Raw genomic sequence first — 17,675 nt, 5'->3', positions numbered from 1 at the left:
GGGTCCTGCCACATCTGTCCCAGGAAAGGACCAGTGGAGCTAAGTCCTCCGAGCAGCCTAGAGAGACTGTGCAGGAAGCGACCAATCAGGGAAAGGCTGCAGAAAGCAGCCAATCAGGGCTCAGGAGGGCCATATAAAAGGAGCTGCAGAGGCTAAGCCACTCAGTCCCTTGCTGGAGCTAGAGGACTGTAGAAGGGCTTTTGGCTAGTGAAAGGGAATGGCAGCACCATGGATAGTGCAGTGGTGGTGGGCAGTGAGGAAGAGCTCCTGGCTGGTTCCTGGGCCTGAACCTAGAAGACCCCTGAGGTAAGGGTGAAGTATTGGTGAAGGCTGGGGCTGTGGGGAAGTGGCCCAGGGAAGTATCTGTGGTGTGTGGCTGCTATTCTTAGGATCCTTGGGCTGGGACTTGGAGTAGTGGGAGGGCCTGGGTCCCCTCCCCTCCCATAGGCCACTGGGGAAGTGGGCTTACAGTTGAACTGCCATGCACCCCCAGAAGGGGAACTGAACTGCTAAGTGGCCCAGCTGGAGAGCTGGGGCCAGAAGAGACCCAGTGGGTGAAGATGATTGTCTCTGGGGAGGGAGGACTTCTTGGGGGCATGGCCTGGTACTATCTGAAGACTGCAGACACACTTGAACATGGGGTGCTCATGAGAGATGGGTGCCCACTGTTATACGTCCCCTTCCCTCTTTCCCTTGCTAGTCTCTGGTTGTCTCCCCTTCTGGCCCAAAGCTTCCCAATCTCCTGCCCTGCTCCCTGGCTGTTTCTAATTGGCTCCAGGTGCTAACAAAGAAGCAAAGTCTGACTCAAATACTATATGAAGGAGTCTTCTAAAAACACCTGTAGTAAAGGGATATTGACAAGCTCCCCCATCAGGTGAAATTCCCCATGGTGCAGAGAGCTGGGCCAAGGCCTGTGCCCCAGGGAAACTTGCAAACCAGGGTTTAGCTCCCCAGTGTTCACACACAAGCTCAGAGTTGTGCACTCCACTGTAATGCAGAGGAGTGGCATTTCCTCTGTCACCCCCATAAGACCTACTGCAGTAAAACACAGCCCCGTCCCTCAGACCCACTCAGAGGAAAGCTGGGTGAATGTTCCCAGCTGTGATGGGGAAGGAGCACAGGGTAAAGTTCTAGCCCCACTGAAGTCAGTGGGAACTTTGCCATTGACTCCCATAGTGCTGGGAGTTCACCCACAGCCTTGCTGATCACAGGTCAAACAGAAGCATGGACACTCCTCAGTTCAATGCACCTAGGGGTGTTTGTTGTTAACCAAGAGAAGAACTGTTGTCGGAGTGACCTGTAACTGGGCATGCTGGCAAAGTCCAACTGGGGGATTGGATGGGGGGGTCAGCCAGGAACACATGACTGCAGGTGTTTGGCGAGAACAGCTGTGGAGGTGGAGCGGGAGGTTGAGTTGGGTGCTTATCTAGGGGCAAGGAAGCATGGTGGGAGATAGGTTAGATCATGTCCAAATCCCACTGCCATTTGTCCTGCCTGCTGGGTCATGTTCTCTGCCTGTTCCCATAAAGGTTCACAGGCAGGCGCTACCCATTCTTCTCCTAGTTGTTTCTGTGTCCCCAATTCCCCATTGTCTTCCTGCCCAGATTCTCCCTTCCCTATCACGTTCCCATTGGCTATAAACAAGGCATTCTATAGTCGACAGTGGGCTTGACCTCAATATTGCAGCAGGACCCCTGTGGAGAGTTGGCTGGATGTGACCAAGGGAGCTATCATATGAGTGGAAGGCAGCAAAAAACCCACCAACAACTCCAGCAGCTGTAGACAATAGACTACCCCTGAATGTGAAAAGTAGGGCATGGTCCTGCGGCTCCAATTAACCACCAATCTTCTCAGAGGCTGCTGGTGGTCGGAGAGCTCTGGGACCTATGTCAGATCCAGCTCACTCCACTGCAGGAAGGAAAAGCTGTGCAAAAGAGCAACAGACTGTACTAAAGACAGCATCAGATCGGTCTGTGGTGAAGTGATCCCTTGGAAAAGAAGCCCCTGAATTTGGGAGAGTTTAGGTACAGGCTGAGGCCTACCTCCATGTAAAGACTTCAAACAGACTAGAAACCCAAAGTTTATTTTCCTGAGCTTGGTGAACTCATGGGGAAATTGGACAATAAGTGGGTGTAGATGATAAGATAAATACTACTGCAGTCCTGTTTAACAGAATTGCTACATTCTCTCTGGCTCCCTTGCCACCCTCTTCTCCCTTCTCCACCACCCCTTGCCCCTGTATATAAATTCTGTGGTGGTCAAGTCACTCTGGCCCACCAGGCAATCACTGGTGACGCTGGGAATTTCCCCCCACGAAAAGCTCTGCTGAAAACTAACAGTAGTTTTCTTGCTCAGATTTGTTTGAAACTTTTTGAAATGGACACTCTGAAAACAAGCCATGTTCTGTTTGAAATGTGGTGATGGGGAAATGTGATTGACCTTTGTCTTATGTTGCTGAAACGCTACAAGCTGAGGAGCTTGCAGTAGCTATGGCGATGTTTTAACAGTGGATGCCTTTTAAATTATGTCAATATGATCAGTACAGCATCCCCTGTGCTGTTGCATTTTACTGTTTTTTATGCTGTCTCTCAATTTTTAATTGTGCTTGTCCTGCAGAGTTTAGTATTGAAAATGAAAATTGGCTGGGGAATCTTCTCACTAGTTCCTATTTGTGAGATAAACACGCTGGTTGGCTGTTCAAATGATCAGCAATGAAATAGTTAATGTAGACATTCTCAAGTTGGTACAGAATTAACACTTCTGTTATGATGCACTGAGCAGTTCACATCTCTGAGCTATTGTTTCTGCCTGCCTGCAGGCTCAGGATGACAGCTCTGCAGTAGGAAGGGCTTTTTCTGACACCACAAAGGCTAGAACCGTAGGCTGGGATTGTTGAAGGCTCCCAGGAGACCGGTGACCAGATGCCATCGGTGCCACGGTGGTGATGGTGGCAGTGTTCAATGCTGTCTGAAGTCACCAACTGGGCCAATCCTAGGGCTGTGGAGCAAAGGACAGGAGGTGGCTGTTCTGCTCAGAGACCTTCTTCCCATTCCCCGTGGTGGCTCCTCCTTTGCTTCTCTCACACGCCTGCCCCTGCACATGCCAATGCGGTTTCTGAGTGTAGCTAACCTGGGTTTCTCAGGCTCACCAGTGCTGCTTCTCCCTGGGATCAGAGTGTGTTGCTGTCATTCCACTGGTGTATCTCCTGTGGTGCAATATTGGGGGCCAACCTGCTGCCATCCCAGTATTGAGTCATTATTTCTTGGGACATGGTAGCTCTGGGGCAGGAGGCTCCCCTCCGAACTCCCAGGTCTCAACAGGTGACTGACGTCAGGACAAGAAACACAAGAATCAAGGGAGGCAGGCTGTCTATTGGTTAGGACTCTGGGATCCTGTTCCTGGCTCTCTGCTAGACTCCCTGTATGGCTTTGGGCAAGTCACTTCTCCTTTGTCTCAGATTCTCCCATCTGTAAAATGGAGCTAATACTGGTGACCCCTCTGTGCCCCCTTAGTACACGGCTTTCCGCTCCTGTGATAGGGCGGGGGGCTGATGGGAGTGTTCCTAACAGGGTTCACCTGCGCTGGGACCTCACTGTGCTCTGACCCCATTTTCACTTCAAATCCCCTCACGAATGGGCAGGTGGATGGGGGTGGGGCTGCTTTAAAATAGATGGAGACCCTGCTGGGAAGAGCAGTGACCCACCGAGCTGCCTTAAGGAGGGGCTGGTCAAGCTGTGATCTCGGCTACACGCCCTGGCATGTGAGAACTTCCCTGGAGAGGGATTTCAAGGAAATTCAGTTTGGGGAGAACCAAAGCAAAAACTTTCAGCTTCCCTCAGGGAAGGGTCTTGTCAATTCTTGTGAGCCCCTCCCCGCACCTATCCCAGCTATAGTGATCTCCGCTGTACTGGTGCTGTGTCATAGAATCATAGAATATCAGAGTTGGAAGGGACCTCAAGAGGTCATCTAGTCCAACCCCCTGCTCAAAGCAGGACCAATTCCCAGCTAAATCATCCCAGCCAGGGCTTTGTCAAGCCGGGCCTTAAAAACCTCCAAGGAAGGAGACTCCACCACCTCCCTAGGTAACGCATTCCAGTGTTTCACCACCCTCCTAGTGAAATAGTTTTTCCTGATATCCAACCTGGACCTCCCCCACTGCAACTTGAGACCATTGCTCCTTGTTCTGTCATCTGCCACCACTGAGAACAGCCGAGCTCCATCCTCTTTGGAACCCTCCTTCAGGTAGTTGAAGGCTGCTATCAAATCCCCCCTCATTCTTCTCTTCTGGAGACTAAACAATCCCAGTTCTCTCAGCCTCTCCTCATAAGTCATGTGCTCCAGACCCCTAATCATTTTTGTTGCCCTCCGCTGGACTCTTTCCAATTTTTCCACATCCTTCTTGTAGTGTGGGGCCCAAAACTGGACACAGTATTCCAGATGAGGCCTCACCAATGTCGAATAAAGGGGAAAGATCACGTTCCTCGATCTGCTGGCAATGCCCCTACTTATACAGCCCAAAATGCCGTTAGCCTTCTTGGCAACAAGAGCACACTGACTCATATCCAGCTTCTCGTCCACTGTGACCCCTAGGTCCTTTTCAGCAGAACTGCTACCTAGCCATTCGGTCCCTAGTCTGTAGCAGTGCATGGGATTCTTCCGTCTTAAGTGCAGGACTCTGCACTTGTCCTTGTTGAACCTCATCAGGTTTTTTCTGCCCAATCCTCTAATTTGTCTAGGTCCCTCTGTATCCGATCCCTACCCTCTAGTGTATCTACCACGCCTCCTAGTTTAGTGTCATCTGCAAACTTGCTGAGAGTGCAGTCCACACCATCCTCCAGATCATTAATAAAGATATTAAACAAAACCGGCCCCAGGACTGACCCTTGGGGCACTCCACTTGAAACCGGCTGCCAACTAGACATGGAGCCATTGATCACTACCCGTTGAGCCTGACAATGTAGCCAGCTTTCTATCCACCTTACAGTCCATTCATCCAGCCCATACTTCTTTAACTTGGTGGCAAGAATACTGTGGGAGACAAGTTTCAGAGTAACAGCCGTGTTAGTCTGTATCCGCAAAAAGAAGAACAGGAGTACTTGTGGCACCTTAGAGACTCTAATAAATTTGTTAGTCTCTAAGGTGCCACAAGTACTCCTGTTCTTCTTTTTGTGGGAGACAGTATCAAAAGCTTTGCTAAAGTCAAGAAATAACACATCCACTGCTTTCCCCTCATCCACAGAGCCAGTTATCTCATCATAGAAGGCAATTAGGTTAGTCAGGCACGACTTCCCCTTTGTGAATCCATGCTGACTGTTCCTGATCACTTTCCTCTCCTCTAAATGTTTCATAATTGATTCCTTGAGGACCTGCTCCATGATTTTTCCAGGGACTGAGGTGAGGCTGACTGGCCTGTAGTTCCCCGGATCCTCCTCCTTCTCTTTTTTAAAGATGGGCACTACATTAGCCTTTTTCCAGTCATCTGGGACCTCCCCCGATAGCCATTATTTTTGAAAACTCATGGCGAATGGCTCTGCAATCTCACCCGCCAACTCCTTTAGCACCCTTGGATGCAGCGCATCCGGCCCCATGGACTTGTGCACGTCCAGTTTTTCTAAATAGTCCCGAACCACTTCTTTCTCCACAGAGGGTTGGTCACCTTCTCCCCATGCTGTACTGCCCAGTGCAGCAATCTGGGAGCTGACCTTGTGCGTGAAGACAGAGGCAAAAAAATCATTGAGTACATTAGCTTTTTCCACATCCTCGGTCACTAGGTTGCCTCCCTCATTCAGTAAGGGGCCCACACTTTCCTTGATTTTCTTCTTGTTGCTAACATACCTGAAGAAACCCTTCTTGTTACTCTTAACATCTCTTGCTAACTGCAACTCCAAGTGTGATTTGGCCTTCCTGATTTCACTCCTGCACGCCTGAGCAATAATTTTATACTCCTCCCTGGTCATTTGTCCAATCTTCCACTTCTTATAAGCCTCTTTTTTGCATTTAAGATCAGCAAGGATTTCACTGTTTAGCCAAGCTGGTCGCCTGCCATATTTACTATTCTTTCTACACATCGGGATGGTTTGTTCCTGCAACCTCAATACGGATTCTTTAAAATACAGCCAGCTCTCCTGGACCCCTTTGCCCTTCATGTTATTCTCCCAGGGGATCCTGCCCATCTGTTCCCTGAGGGAGTCAAAGTCTGCTTTTCTGAAGTCCAGGGTCCGTATTCTGCTGCTCTCCTTTCTTCCTTGTGTCAGGATCCTGAACTCGACCATCTCATGGTCACTGCCTCCCAGGTTCCCATTCACTTTTGCTTCCCCTACTAGTTCTTCCCTGTTTGTGAGCAACAGGTCAAGAAAAGCTTTGCCCCTAGTTGGTTCCTCCAGCACTTGCACCAGGAAATTGTCCCCTACACTTTCCAAAAATTTCCTGGATTGCCTGTGCACCGCTGTATTGCTCTCCCAGCAGATATCAGGGTGATTAAAGTCTCCCATGAGAACCAGGGCCTGCGATCTAGCAACTTCTGCTAGTTGCCAGAAGAAAGCCTCGTCCACCTCATCCCCCTGGTCTGGTGGTCTATAGCAGACTCCAACCACGACATCACCCTTGTTGCTCACACTTCTCAACTTTATCCAGAGAGACTCAGGTTTTTCTGCAGTATCATACCGGAGCTCTGAGCAGTCATACTCCTCTCTTACATACAACGCAACTCCCCCACCTTTTCTGCCCTGCCTGTCCTTCCTGAACAGTTTATATCCATCCATGACAGTACTCCAGTCATGTGAGTTATCCCACCAAGTCTCTGTTATTCCAATCACATCATAGTTCCCTGACTGTGCCAGGACTTCCAGTTCTCCCTGCTTGTTTCCCAGGCTTCTTGCATTTGTGTATAGGCACTTAAGATAACTCAATGATCGTCCCTCTTTCTCAGCATGAGACAGGAGTCCTCCCCTCTTGCGCTCTCCTGCTTGTGCTTCCTCTCAGGATCCCATTTCCCCACTTACCTCAGGGATTTGGTCTCCTTCCCCCGGTGAACCTAGTTTAAAGCCCTCCTCACTAGGTTAGCCAGCCTGCTGGCGAAGATGCTCTTCCCTCTCTTCATTAGGTGGAGCCCGTCTCTGCCTAGCACTCCTTCTTCTTGGAACACCATCCCATGGTCGAAGAATCCAAAGTCGGGGTCCTTCACCAGAGTTCACTTCCCTCGACTGCAGCTTCAGCCAAGATCCCCCTCAATGCCGCCTCTTGCTGGGAAGTCTCCTCAGTGCCATCTCTTTGCAAAGTCCTCAGTGGAGAGGATGACAGGACCCCTGAGTGGAGTTCTTGCCACCAGGTAGGCGCCTAGTTATCCTCAGTCTCTGTTCAGTCCCATTTCTGACCAACTTGGGGCTCATGTACAGTCCCAGGGAGGACCCAAAATATCATGGAGGGTTTCAGGTAAAGCTTAGGCAATGAGTTCTTTAGCTGTACTTCCCCCTGTTTGCTGACAGAGGGCGGCAGAGTTCCTTCTCTGAGCAGTTTGTCAATGCAGTTCTGAGTAAACAGCTGATGGAGCAGGTGTTGGCTGCTCTTTCTCCTCTTCACCAATGGATGGCAGTAATGAGCTGCATAACATCTGCATTTCAGGCTGCCAGGCACACACATTGAATGGGCTGGTAGCTGTGAGCTCTGCTACCAGCGCCACAGAGTTCCAGTACCAGGGTGACTGACACTTGTAAAACACAGACTAGGAGGGTGAGGCAGGTAATCTCTTATCGAACCAACTTTTGCTGCCTTTCAAGCTCCACAGAGCTCCTCAGATCACAAGAAACTGGAAAGCTTGTCTTCCACCATCAGAACTTGGTCCAGTAAAAGATATTACCTCACGCATCTTGTCTGTCTCATCCTGGGACCCACACAGCTACAACAACACTCCTGAACTGGATAAGTTAGGTTCTGTTCTAGTGGATGGATTGGTGCATACAGCCTGAAAGAAAATTGTACAGGGACTTTGGGGCTAGATGTGGTCAGAAACTGTTAAATATTTTGCACAAACTTTTGAAAGGAACAAATTAATGTTTCTGGGAAGTCTTTGGGTTTTTATTTAAAAACAAATATTTCCCTAAACTTTTCAGTTTTCAAAAATTGAATTTTTTGGCTCTTGCAAATTTTTAAAATGGAACACCTTACTGACTGTTTCCAAAACAACTTTCATCAGAAAATAATTTTCGACCAACTCCACTGTAGCTCAGCATTCTCTCCTGCCTCATTTGAGCACTGGGCCACTTGCAGCTTGGTGCTCGGTCTATTGCAGGGGTAGGCAACCTATGGTACGTGCGCCGAAGGCAGCACGCAGCTGATTTTCAGTGGCACTGACACTGCCAGGGTTCTGGCCACTGGTCTGGGAGGCTCTGCATTTTAATTTAATTTTAGATGAAGCTTCTTAAACATTTAAAAAACCTTATTTACTTTACATACAGCAATAGTTTAATTATATATTATAGACTTATAGAAAGAGACCTTCTAAAAACGTTAGAATGTATTACTGGCACGCGAAACCTTAAATCGGAGTGAATAAATGAAGACTCAGCACACCACTTCTGAAAGGTTGCCGACCCCTGGTCTATTGTGAGGTCACTGGACCAGATCCACCAAGATATTTAGACTCCTAATTCCCAGGGATTTCAATAGGAGTTCAGGGCCTAAATACCTTTTGCGAGGATAAAGACTGTCCCATTCTGATTCTTCAGTCTTCCAAAGTCCTCTGACAAAACCAGGCTAGGAAAAATCTTTTATTTCAAGAGTGAAATGCAAGCAAGAAAAACTTTGTCCCAGGTCACAAATACTATTATGCTCCCTTCTCAAGTGAGTTCACAATGCCCCTGTGATGTAGGAAAGTGCAGTTACTTAGGATTAACAGGCTGGGAAATGGATAAAACATTAAGGCTGATGGGACAAAAGGACATTGTATCTATAGGTTTCAGCATGGTAGCCGTGTTAGTCTGTATCAGCAAAAATGAGGAGTCCTTGTGGCACCTTAGAGACTAACAAATTTATTTGGGCATAAGTTTTCGTGGGCTAAAACCCACTTCATCAGATGCATGGAGTGGAAAATACTGTAGTAGGTGGGTGTGTGTGTGGTACACAAAAAGATGGGAGTTGCCTTAGCAAGTGGGGGGTCAGTGCTAACGAGACAATTCAATTCAAGTGGAAGTGGGCTATTCTCAACAGTAGAATACCAAGGGAGGAAAAATCACTTTTGTAGTGGTAATGCGGTCAATGTAAACAGGGTGGCCCACTTCAAACCATTGACAAGAAGGTGTGAGTATCAGCAAGGGGAAATTAGTTTTTGCAGTGACTCCTCCGCTCCCAGTCTTTATTCAGGCCTAGTTTGATGGTATCCAGTTTGCCAATTAATTCCAGTTCTGCAGTTTCTCATTGGAGTCTGGTTTTGAAGTTTTTTGTTGAAGAATTGCCACTTAAGTCTGAGTGTCCTGGGAGATTGAAGTGTTCTCAGACTGGTTTTTGAATGTTATAATTCTAGACGTCTGATTTGTGTCCATTTAGTCTTTTGCGTAGAGACTGTCTGGTTTGGCCAGTGTACACGGCAGAGGGGCATTGCTGGCACATGATGGTTTGTGACATTATGGGCTGAAGTGTCACCAGTTTGAATCTGGAAACTGCTCCCCTCCCCTGTGGCCGTGTTACATCCCAGCAGCAATCAGGGGCAAGGGGTTAACTGACTGGGCTCTAAGGCTGACCAATCGGAGAGCGAGGTGACTCTCTCCTGAAGCTATTGACACAGCCCATGCAGAAGGGGAGGTTTAGCAACAAGCAGGCTGTGGAGAGGAGACCCTGGAGGACTCTGCAGCACAAATGGCATTTGTAGCTGCTGCTGATGGTACCTTTTGTTGGGGGAGAGGCAGAGAAGTGATGGGCTTTCCCTGTGCTAGATTCAGGAAGGAGCAGTGACTGCCCAATACAAAGGGCTATTAGCTGAATTGCCCAAAATAATGTCTCTGAAAACCAGTTCTGTCCTGTCTCCAGAGGACCCTGCTTAGTACTTGCAAAGTTTACTTAGGGTTCATGAAAAGGGGTTTCCCTGACCCAGGTGGAGCTCAGGGCTCTGTGGGGGGAGGGGCATGGGGACCCAGGTGCAGCCTCCAGGGCCAAGGTGAAAGCAGTGATCCTTTGCAGAAGGGGAAATGGGACACCTGTTTCATAGTTCCTGTCCTGAGGATGGGAGGTGCCCCAGAATGACTGCAGGATGGAGTTACCGATGGTGCAGCGATAGAAGGAGCAGCTGTCTGCAGAACATCAGACCACTGGGGAGGGGAGGAGTGGCCTGATCCTGATGGTCAGGAGCTTGAGGGAGAGCTAGAGACACTGCGTGCAGAGACCTCGAAACCCTGGAGAAGATTGTGACTGGAACGAAGACTGGTATTAAGGAGTGTGGGGCACTTGGGGAATATGGCTATATGACTACGATATACGGAGTCTACTTTGGGTTGGGGGTGAGAGCAGTCCAGAGGGGGCCTCACAAGTAAGGGAAAAGGCAGGTTTTTGTGGAGGGTGGGGGAAGGTATGTCACTCGGTGCCTGGCACCTGGAACTGCAGTAGGTCCTGCACCCCTGTTGGGCCAATGAAGGGGGCCAGGCAGCACCTGGGGCTATAAGGGGCAAAGGGCATTCCTGAGAGGGAGGGGCTGTGAGGAGGAACTGGCTGAGGGAGACTGGGGTAGGAAATGACAGGAAGCATCTGCCAGAGTCCCTGAGATGCAGAAAGTGAGCTGAGAAACTGTCTTGATTTTGTTCCAGTTTGGGACTAAACTGCGTCAGAGCCTGGGTGTGGCCATGAGCCCTTGGCAAGCTGGGGAGAAGCCCGGCCCTGCGACGGTTCCCGTTCCATTCTTTGGCAGGAGTCTCCTGTAGCCCTAGGCTGTGACAGACGCTGCCTTCAATCCGATCTCCCCTCCCCTGCCTGGGTCTCCATCACTCTCCCGACTCATGTGTCTGTGACCCTGTCTGTCACTGGCTACATGTTGAGCTCCTGCATCTCCCTCTGGAACCAGTGAGAGCTGCAGGTGTCCAGCCCCTCTCGGGACTACCCCTGTTGGCTGCGTTTCATGGCACCGTGCTGTGCCCTCCATCTTGTGTTCTAGGCTGATCACAGCAGACCCACGCGGGGACTGACAGCCAGTGCCTCCTGTACAGGGGAATCCAGGCAGGGGCTTCAGTGTTAGCTGGAGATGGGCAGATACCAGAACCATCACTCCACCCTTCCCTGATCGCTGGGGGCTCTGATAAAAGGACCTATTGGCTGTGGGCCCATACGTTGTTCAGCCTTGTTTGTGAATGACCTGCCTGTAACGTGGGTTGCCTTGAACTCCCAGATCTGTTGTTCACCCTGACCCCCAGGGCAGGAGCAACTCCCATTGATTTCTGCTTGGAGATACTCTTACCCTCCAGTCAGCATCAAACCCTGATATCGCTGGCCTGAAGCTTTCAGGAGGTTGGGCTTCTAGAGTTTTCCAGTGAGCAGAGTCAGCTCTGCCAACTAATTCCACTGCAACAATTTGTACTTCGCTGGGTGACCTGGGTTCAGTCTGCATTGGTGTAAGGACAATGTCTGAGAACTAGAGAAGTGGACAGAGGCTATTGAGTGTCAACAGGAAGTGGAGAGGAAATAGTTGTTTAGCTATATTGTAGAGGGGAAGTTAATGAGAGCTAGAACTGAAGGGTTGGGAGAGGTAAAGAAAGATCTCTCAATGGTCTCTGATTATCTCACTCAGAAATTTAATTCCATAAAACATGAACAGGTAATAAGAGAGAAGCAGTGTTTTGCTTGCTTCTCCCAGTTCAGGATGTGCCCCAGTGTTCCTTCTGACCGATTTATGGAAATATTGGACACTGAGGTTGATGAATGGGGCATATTTGTATAGTTAAGGAGAACCTTTTTTCTTTGATGGGGGTATTGGTTTTCATAACCATTTGTCCCCATAACGAGTGGCACTGGTGGTGATACTGGGAAACTGAAGTGTCTAAGAGAATTGCTTGTGTGACTTGTGGTTAGCCAGTGAGGTGAGACCAAAGTCCTCTTTGGCTGGCTGGTTTGGTTTGCCTTAGAGGTGGAAAATCCCCAGCCTTGGGCTGTGACTGCCCTGATTTAGCAATTTATCCTGAATTGGCACTCTCAGTTGGGTCCCACCAGAATTGCCTTGTTACAACTCACTATACCAATCATGCATTGGTTTCCTAACCACTGGGCTAAGGGATATATTGACAGAGGATCCCTCGGTTTCAGCTGTCGTATTCTGGATCAATACCAGATCATTGGAGCAGGGGACTGGGCCCTAGATTTCTCACCTCCCAGCTCAGTCCCTACCCACCAGGCTTCAGTCACGCTCTCTGGCCCAATGAATCTTCGAGCTGTGACTCGGTGTGGGGGGAGGAATAGGGAAGGGATTTTGAACATTTGCAATCAGCTCTACTGTAGATGGATATAGTGTGAGAGCCCCTGAGCCAAAGAATTTACACTCTAAAGAGACAAGACAGACAAAAGGGGGAGAACGGGCAGACGTACTAACAGTAGATTGGGAAGTGAGACAGAAAGATTAAAGGACTAAATCCACACAGGGCTTTAGGCCCTTAAATCCAACATCTGGGGGCCATGGAGATCCTCAAAACCCCTGCTCAGCTGCCACCTGGTCCTGGAGCTGCTGAAGTTTCCACCAGTAAAACCATCGCTAAAGACTTGCTGACACTCTCTCGCTATGCTGTAACCACAGCCCTGCCCTGAATAACAGTTGCACCCTGATCCTCACTCCCCTGCCATTGCCAGCAGAAGTGCATCACTTCTCAGAACTGCCCATTCCACGTCCTTCAGGGAATCCCATTTTTCTGTAACAAAGGAGAATTGGCCACCCTCTCTCTTGCCCTGCATTGGGCTGGCGGAGGGAAATAGGTCTCAAGACGGGTTTGAATGTAAGGAATTTGGCAGGCGTGTCAGGCATACACAAGGTTCGGGTAAGATGTCACATTGTTGGAGGGGGTTTGTCTAGACTGAAGCTTCTGGGGTTACCTGCTCACTAAACAGAGCAGAAAAGTCTTGACATGCACGATACAGCTCTACATGGGGCCAAACGAAACATCCGTTTAAACTCTTACAAGCAGGAGAAACTAAATAGCAGGACTGGAGAGATTCATTTTGTACATCTGCCCTTGTCTGCTGGCACATTGAACTATTTCTCAATGAAGGTGCCATCATCTGCGTTTCTCTTTCTGCAGAAATTACTGACCTGATGGTGAATCAAACTCCAACCAGTGTCAGTGATTTCGAAGGCTCAGAACTTACCATGAATTGTATATTCAAGACAATCAATAACAGCACCATGTATGTGCGATGGTATAACTATGGGACAGAGGCACTAAAGACAGAGCTGGTGAATGAGAGCGATGTGATCACAACCCTGCATTTGGACAATGGGTTTGCCTCTCTCACTTTGAAGAATGCGAATTCATCTAATACAGGAACCTACGTGTGTGAGGTGGGGATCACAGCAAGGAGCCTGTCTGTGTCAGGAGCCGGAACCCAGGTGACCATCAGTAAGTGTCAGCAGTCTCCTATGTGCTTCCTACTATGAGACCCAGATACTATCCGTTCCCCACAGAGCGGGGGAGCAGGGAAAGCCGTGCTGAGAGCAGTGCTTAATCTGTGCCAGGGCTTGCCAGGCTTGGCAATCCATAGCCCCGGCCCTCCTGGGCTTGCGGCATCAGTTATGAGCTTGAAAACCAGCAAAAGTTGGTTCAATAAGAGATTGCCTGCCTCACCCTCCTTGTCTGTGTTTTACGAGTGTCAGTCACCCTGGTACTGGAACTCTGCATGGGCTGGTAGCTGTGAGCTCTGCTACCAGCGCCACAATGTGTGTGCCCGGCACCCTGAAACGCAGATGTTATGCAGCTCATTACCACCATCTATTGGTGAAGAGGAGAGAGCAGCCAACACCTGCTCCATCAGCTGTTTACCCAGAACTCCACTGACAAACTGCTCAGAGAAGGAACTCTGCCGCCCTCTGTCAGCAAACAGGGGAAAGTACAGCTAAAGAACTCATTGCCTAAGCTTTCTACCTGAAATCCTCCATGACGTTTTGGGTCCTCACCAGGACTGTACCCGAGCCCCAAGTTGGTCACATAATGGGACTGAACGGAGACTGAGGAGAACAAGGCTCCTACCTAGTGGCAAGAACTCCGCTCAGGGGTCCTGTCATCCTCTCCACTGAGGACTTTGCAAAGGGATGGCACTGTGGAGACTTCCCAGCAAGAGGTGGCATTGAGGGGGATCTTGGCTGAAGCTGCAGTAGAGGGAAGTGAACTCCAGTGAAGGACCCTGACACAGCACCAGTACAGCTGAGATCACTATAGCTGGGATAGGTGCTGGGGAAGGGGCTCACAAGAATTGACAAGACCCTTCCCTGAGGGAAACCTGGAAGCTGAAAGTTTCTGCTTTGGTTCTCCCCAAACTGAATTTCCTTGAAATCCCTCTCCAGGGAAGTTCTCACATGCCAGGGCGTGTAGCCGAGATCACAGCTTGACCAGCCACTCCTTAAGACAGCTTGGTGGGTCACTGCTCTTCCCAGCAGGGTCTCCATCTATTTTAAAGCAGCCCCACCCCCGTCCACCTGCCCATTTGTGAGGGGATTTGAAGTGAAAATGGGGTCATAGCACAGTGAGGGTCATAGCACCCTGTTAGGAACACTCCCACCAGCCCCACGCCTTATCACAGGAGCAGAAAGCCATGTACTAAGGGGGCACAGAGGGGTCACTAGTATTTGTCTCAGATTCTCCCATCTGTAAAATGGAGCTAAGGAGAAGTGACTTGCCCAAAGGCACACAGGGAGTCTAGCAGAGAGCCAGGAACAGGATCCCAGAGTCCTAACCAATAGAGAGCCCTGCCTCCCTTGATTCTTGTCCTGATATCAGTCACCTGTTGAGACCTGGGAGTTCAGAGGGGAGCCTCCTGCCCCAGAGCTACCATGTCCCAAGAAATAATGACTCAATACTGGGATGGCAGCAGCTTGTCCCCCAATATTGCACCACAGGAGATACACCACTGGAATGACAGCAACACACTCTGGTCCCAGGGAGAAGCAGCACTTGTGAGCCTGAGAAACCCAGGTTGGCTACACTCAGAAACCACATTGGCATGTGCAGGGGCAGGCGTGTGACAGCAAAGCAAAGGAGGAGCCACCATGGGGAATGGGAAGAAGGTCTCTGTGAGCAGAACAGCCACCTCCTGTCCTTTGCTCCACAGCCCTAGGATTGGCCCAGTTGGTGACTTCAGACAGCATTGAACACTGCCACCACCACCGTGCCACCCATGGCATCTGGTCACCGGTCTCCTGGGAGCCTCCAACAATCCCAGCCTACGGTTCTAGCCTACTGCAGAACTGTCATCCTGAGCCTGCAGGCAGGCAGAAACAATAGCTCAGAGATGTGAGCTGCTCAGTGCATCATAACAGAAGTGTTAATTCTGTACCAACTTGAGAATGTCTACGTTAACTATTTCATTGCTGATCATTTGAACAGCCAACCAGCGTGTTTATCTCACAAATGGGAACTAGTGAGAAGATTCCCCAGCCAATTTTCATTTGCATTTTCAATACTAAACTCTGCAGGACAAGCACAATTAAAAATTGAGACAGCATAAAAACAAACAGCACAGGGGATGCTGTACTGATAATATTGACATAATTAAAAGGCATCCACTATTAAAACATCACCATAGCTACTGCAAGCTCCTCAGCTTGTAGCGTTTCAGCAACATAAGAAAGGTCAATCACATTTCTCCATCAAAACATTTCATACAGAACATTCCTTGTTTGACAAAATGGAAACTTTTTCAGTGTCCATTGAAAAAAGTTTCAAACAGAAATCTGAGCAAGAACAAAAACTGTTAGTTTTCAGCAGAGTATTTTGGTGGGGGGAAATTCCCAGCATCACCAGTGATTGCCTGGTGGACCAGGGTGACTTTGACCTCACAGGATCTCTTTATGGGGCAGGGTGGTGGTGGCGGCGGCGGCAAGGGAGCCAGAGAATGTAGCAATTCTTCTAAACAGGACTGCCATAGTATTTATTTTATCATCTACACCTACTTATTGTCCCATTTCCCCCCCATGAGTTCACCAAGCTCTAGAAACCCAAAGTTTATTTTCCTGTCTGTTTGAAGTCTTTACATGGAGGTAGGCCGCAGCCTGTACCTAAACTCTCCCAAATTCAGGGGCTTCTTTTCCAAGGGGTCACTTCACCACAGACCAATCTGATGCGGTCTTTAGTACAGTCTGTTGCTCTTTAGCACGGCTTTTCCTTCCTGCAGTGGAGTGAGCTGGATCTGACATAGGTCCCAGACCTCTCCCACCACCAGCAGCCTCTGAGAAGATTGGTGGTTAAGTGGAGCCGCAGGACCATGCCCTACTTTTCATGATCAGGGGTAGTCTATGGTCTACAGCTGCTGGGGTTGTTGGTGGGTTTTTTACTGCCTTCCACTCATATGATAGCTCCCTTGGTCACATCCAGCCAACTCTCCACAGGGATCCTGCTGCAATATTGAGGTCAAGCCCACTGTCGACTATAGAATGCCTTGTTTATAGCCAATGGGAACGTGATAGGGAAGGGAGAATCTGGGCAGGAAGACAATGGGGAATTGGGGACACACAAACAACTAGGAGAAGAATGGGTAGCGCCTGCCTGTGAACCTTCATGGGAACAGGCAGAGAACATGACCCAGCAGGCAGGACAAATGGCAGTGGGATTTGGACATGATCTAACCTATCTCCCACCATGCTTCCTTGCCCCTAGATAAGCATCCAACTCAACCTCCCTCTCCACCTCCACAGCTGTTCTCGCCAAACACCTGCAGTCATGTCTTCCTGGCTGACCCCCCCTCCAGTCCCCCAGTTGGACTTTGCCAGCATGCCCAGTTACAGGTCACTCCGAGAGCAGTTCTCCTGGTTAACAACAAACACCCCTAGGTGCATTGAACTGAGGAGTGTCCATGCTTCTGTTTGACCTGTGATCAGCAAGGCTGTGGGTGAACTCCCAGCACTATGGGAGTCAATGGCAAAGTTCCCACAGACTTCAGTGGGGCTAGAACTTTACCCTGTGCTCCTTCCCCATCACAGCTGGGAACATTCACCCAGCTTTCCTCTGAGTGGGTCTGAGGGACGGGGCTGTGTTTTACTGCAGTAGGTCTTATGGGGGTGACAGAGGAAATGCCACTCCTCTGCAGTACAGTGGAGTGCACAACTCTGAGCTTGTGTGTGAACACTGGGGAGCTAAACCCTGGTTTGCAAGTTTCCCTGGGGCACAGGCCTTGGCCCAGCTCTCTGCACCATGGGGAATTTCACCTGATGGGGGAGCTTGTCAATATCCCTTTACTACAGGTGTTTTTAGAAGACTCCTTCATATAGTATTTGAGTCAGACTTTGCTTCTTTGTTAGCACCTGGAGCCAATTAGAAACAGCCAGGGAGCAGGGCAGGAGATTGGGAAGCTTTGGGCCAGAAGGGGAGACAACTAGAGAATAGCAAGGGAAAGAGGGAAGGGGACGTATAACAGTGGGCACCCATCTCTCATGAGCACCCCATGTTCAAGTGTGTCTGCAGTCTTCAGATAGTACCAGGCCATGCCCCCAAGAAGTCCTCCCTCCC

General features: G+C 49.5%; 1 protein-coding gene across 1 annotated transcript in view; it reads left to right on the top strand.

Annotated features, from left to right (window-relative positions):
• Positions 1 to 13,615, top strand: part of SELL (selectin L) — a 43,681-nt gene extending 30,066 nt beyond the window's left edge. The window contains exon 7 of the mRNA XM_054048979.1: positions 13,260 to 13,615. Coding sequence (XP_053904954.1) covers positions 13,260 to 13,615 — 356 coding nt within the window. The remainder of the gene's footprint in view (positions 1 to 13,259) is intronic.
• Positions 13,616 to 17,675: the final 4,060 nt, after the last annotated feature.

The sequence above is a fragment of the Malaclemys terrapin genome, chromosome 14, assembly GCF_027887155.1.
Source record: "Malaclemys terrapin pileata isolate rMalTer1 chromosome 14, rMalTer1.hap1, whole genome shotgun sequence".
In the NCBI taxonomy this organism is placed as follows: domain Eukaryota; kingdom Metazoa; phylum Chordata; order Testudines; family Emydidae; genus Malaclemys; species Malaclemys terrapin.
This window is presented reverse-complemented; position numbering and strand designations above follow the sequence as displayed.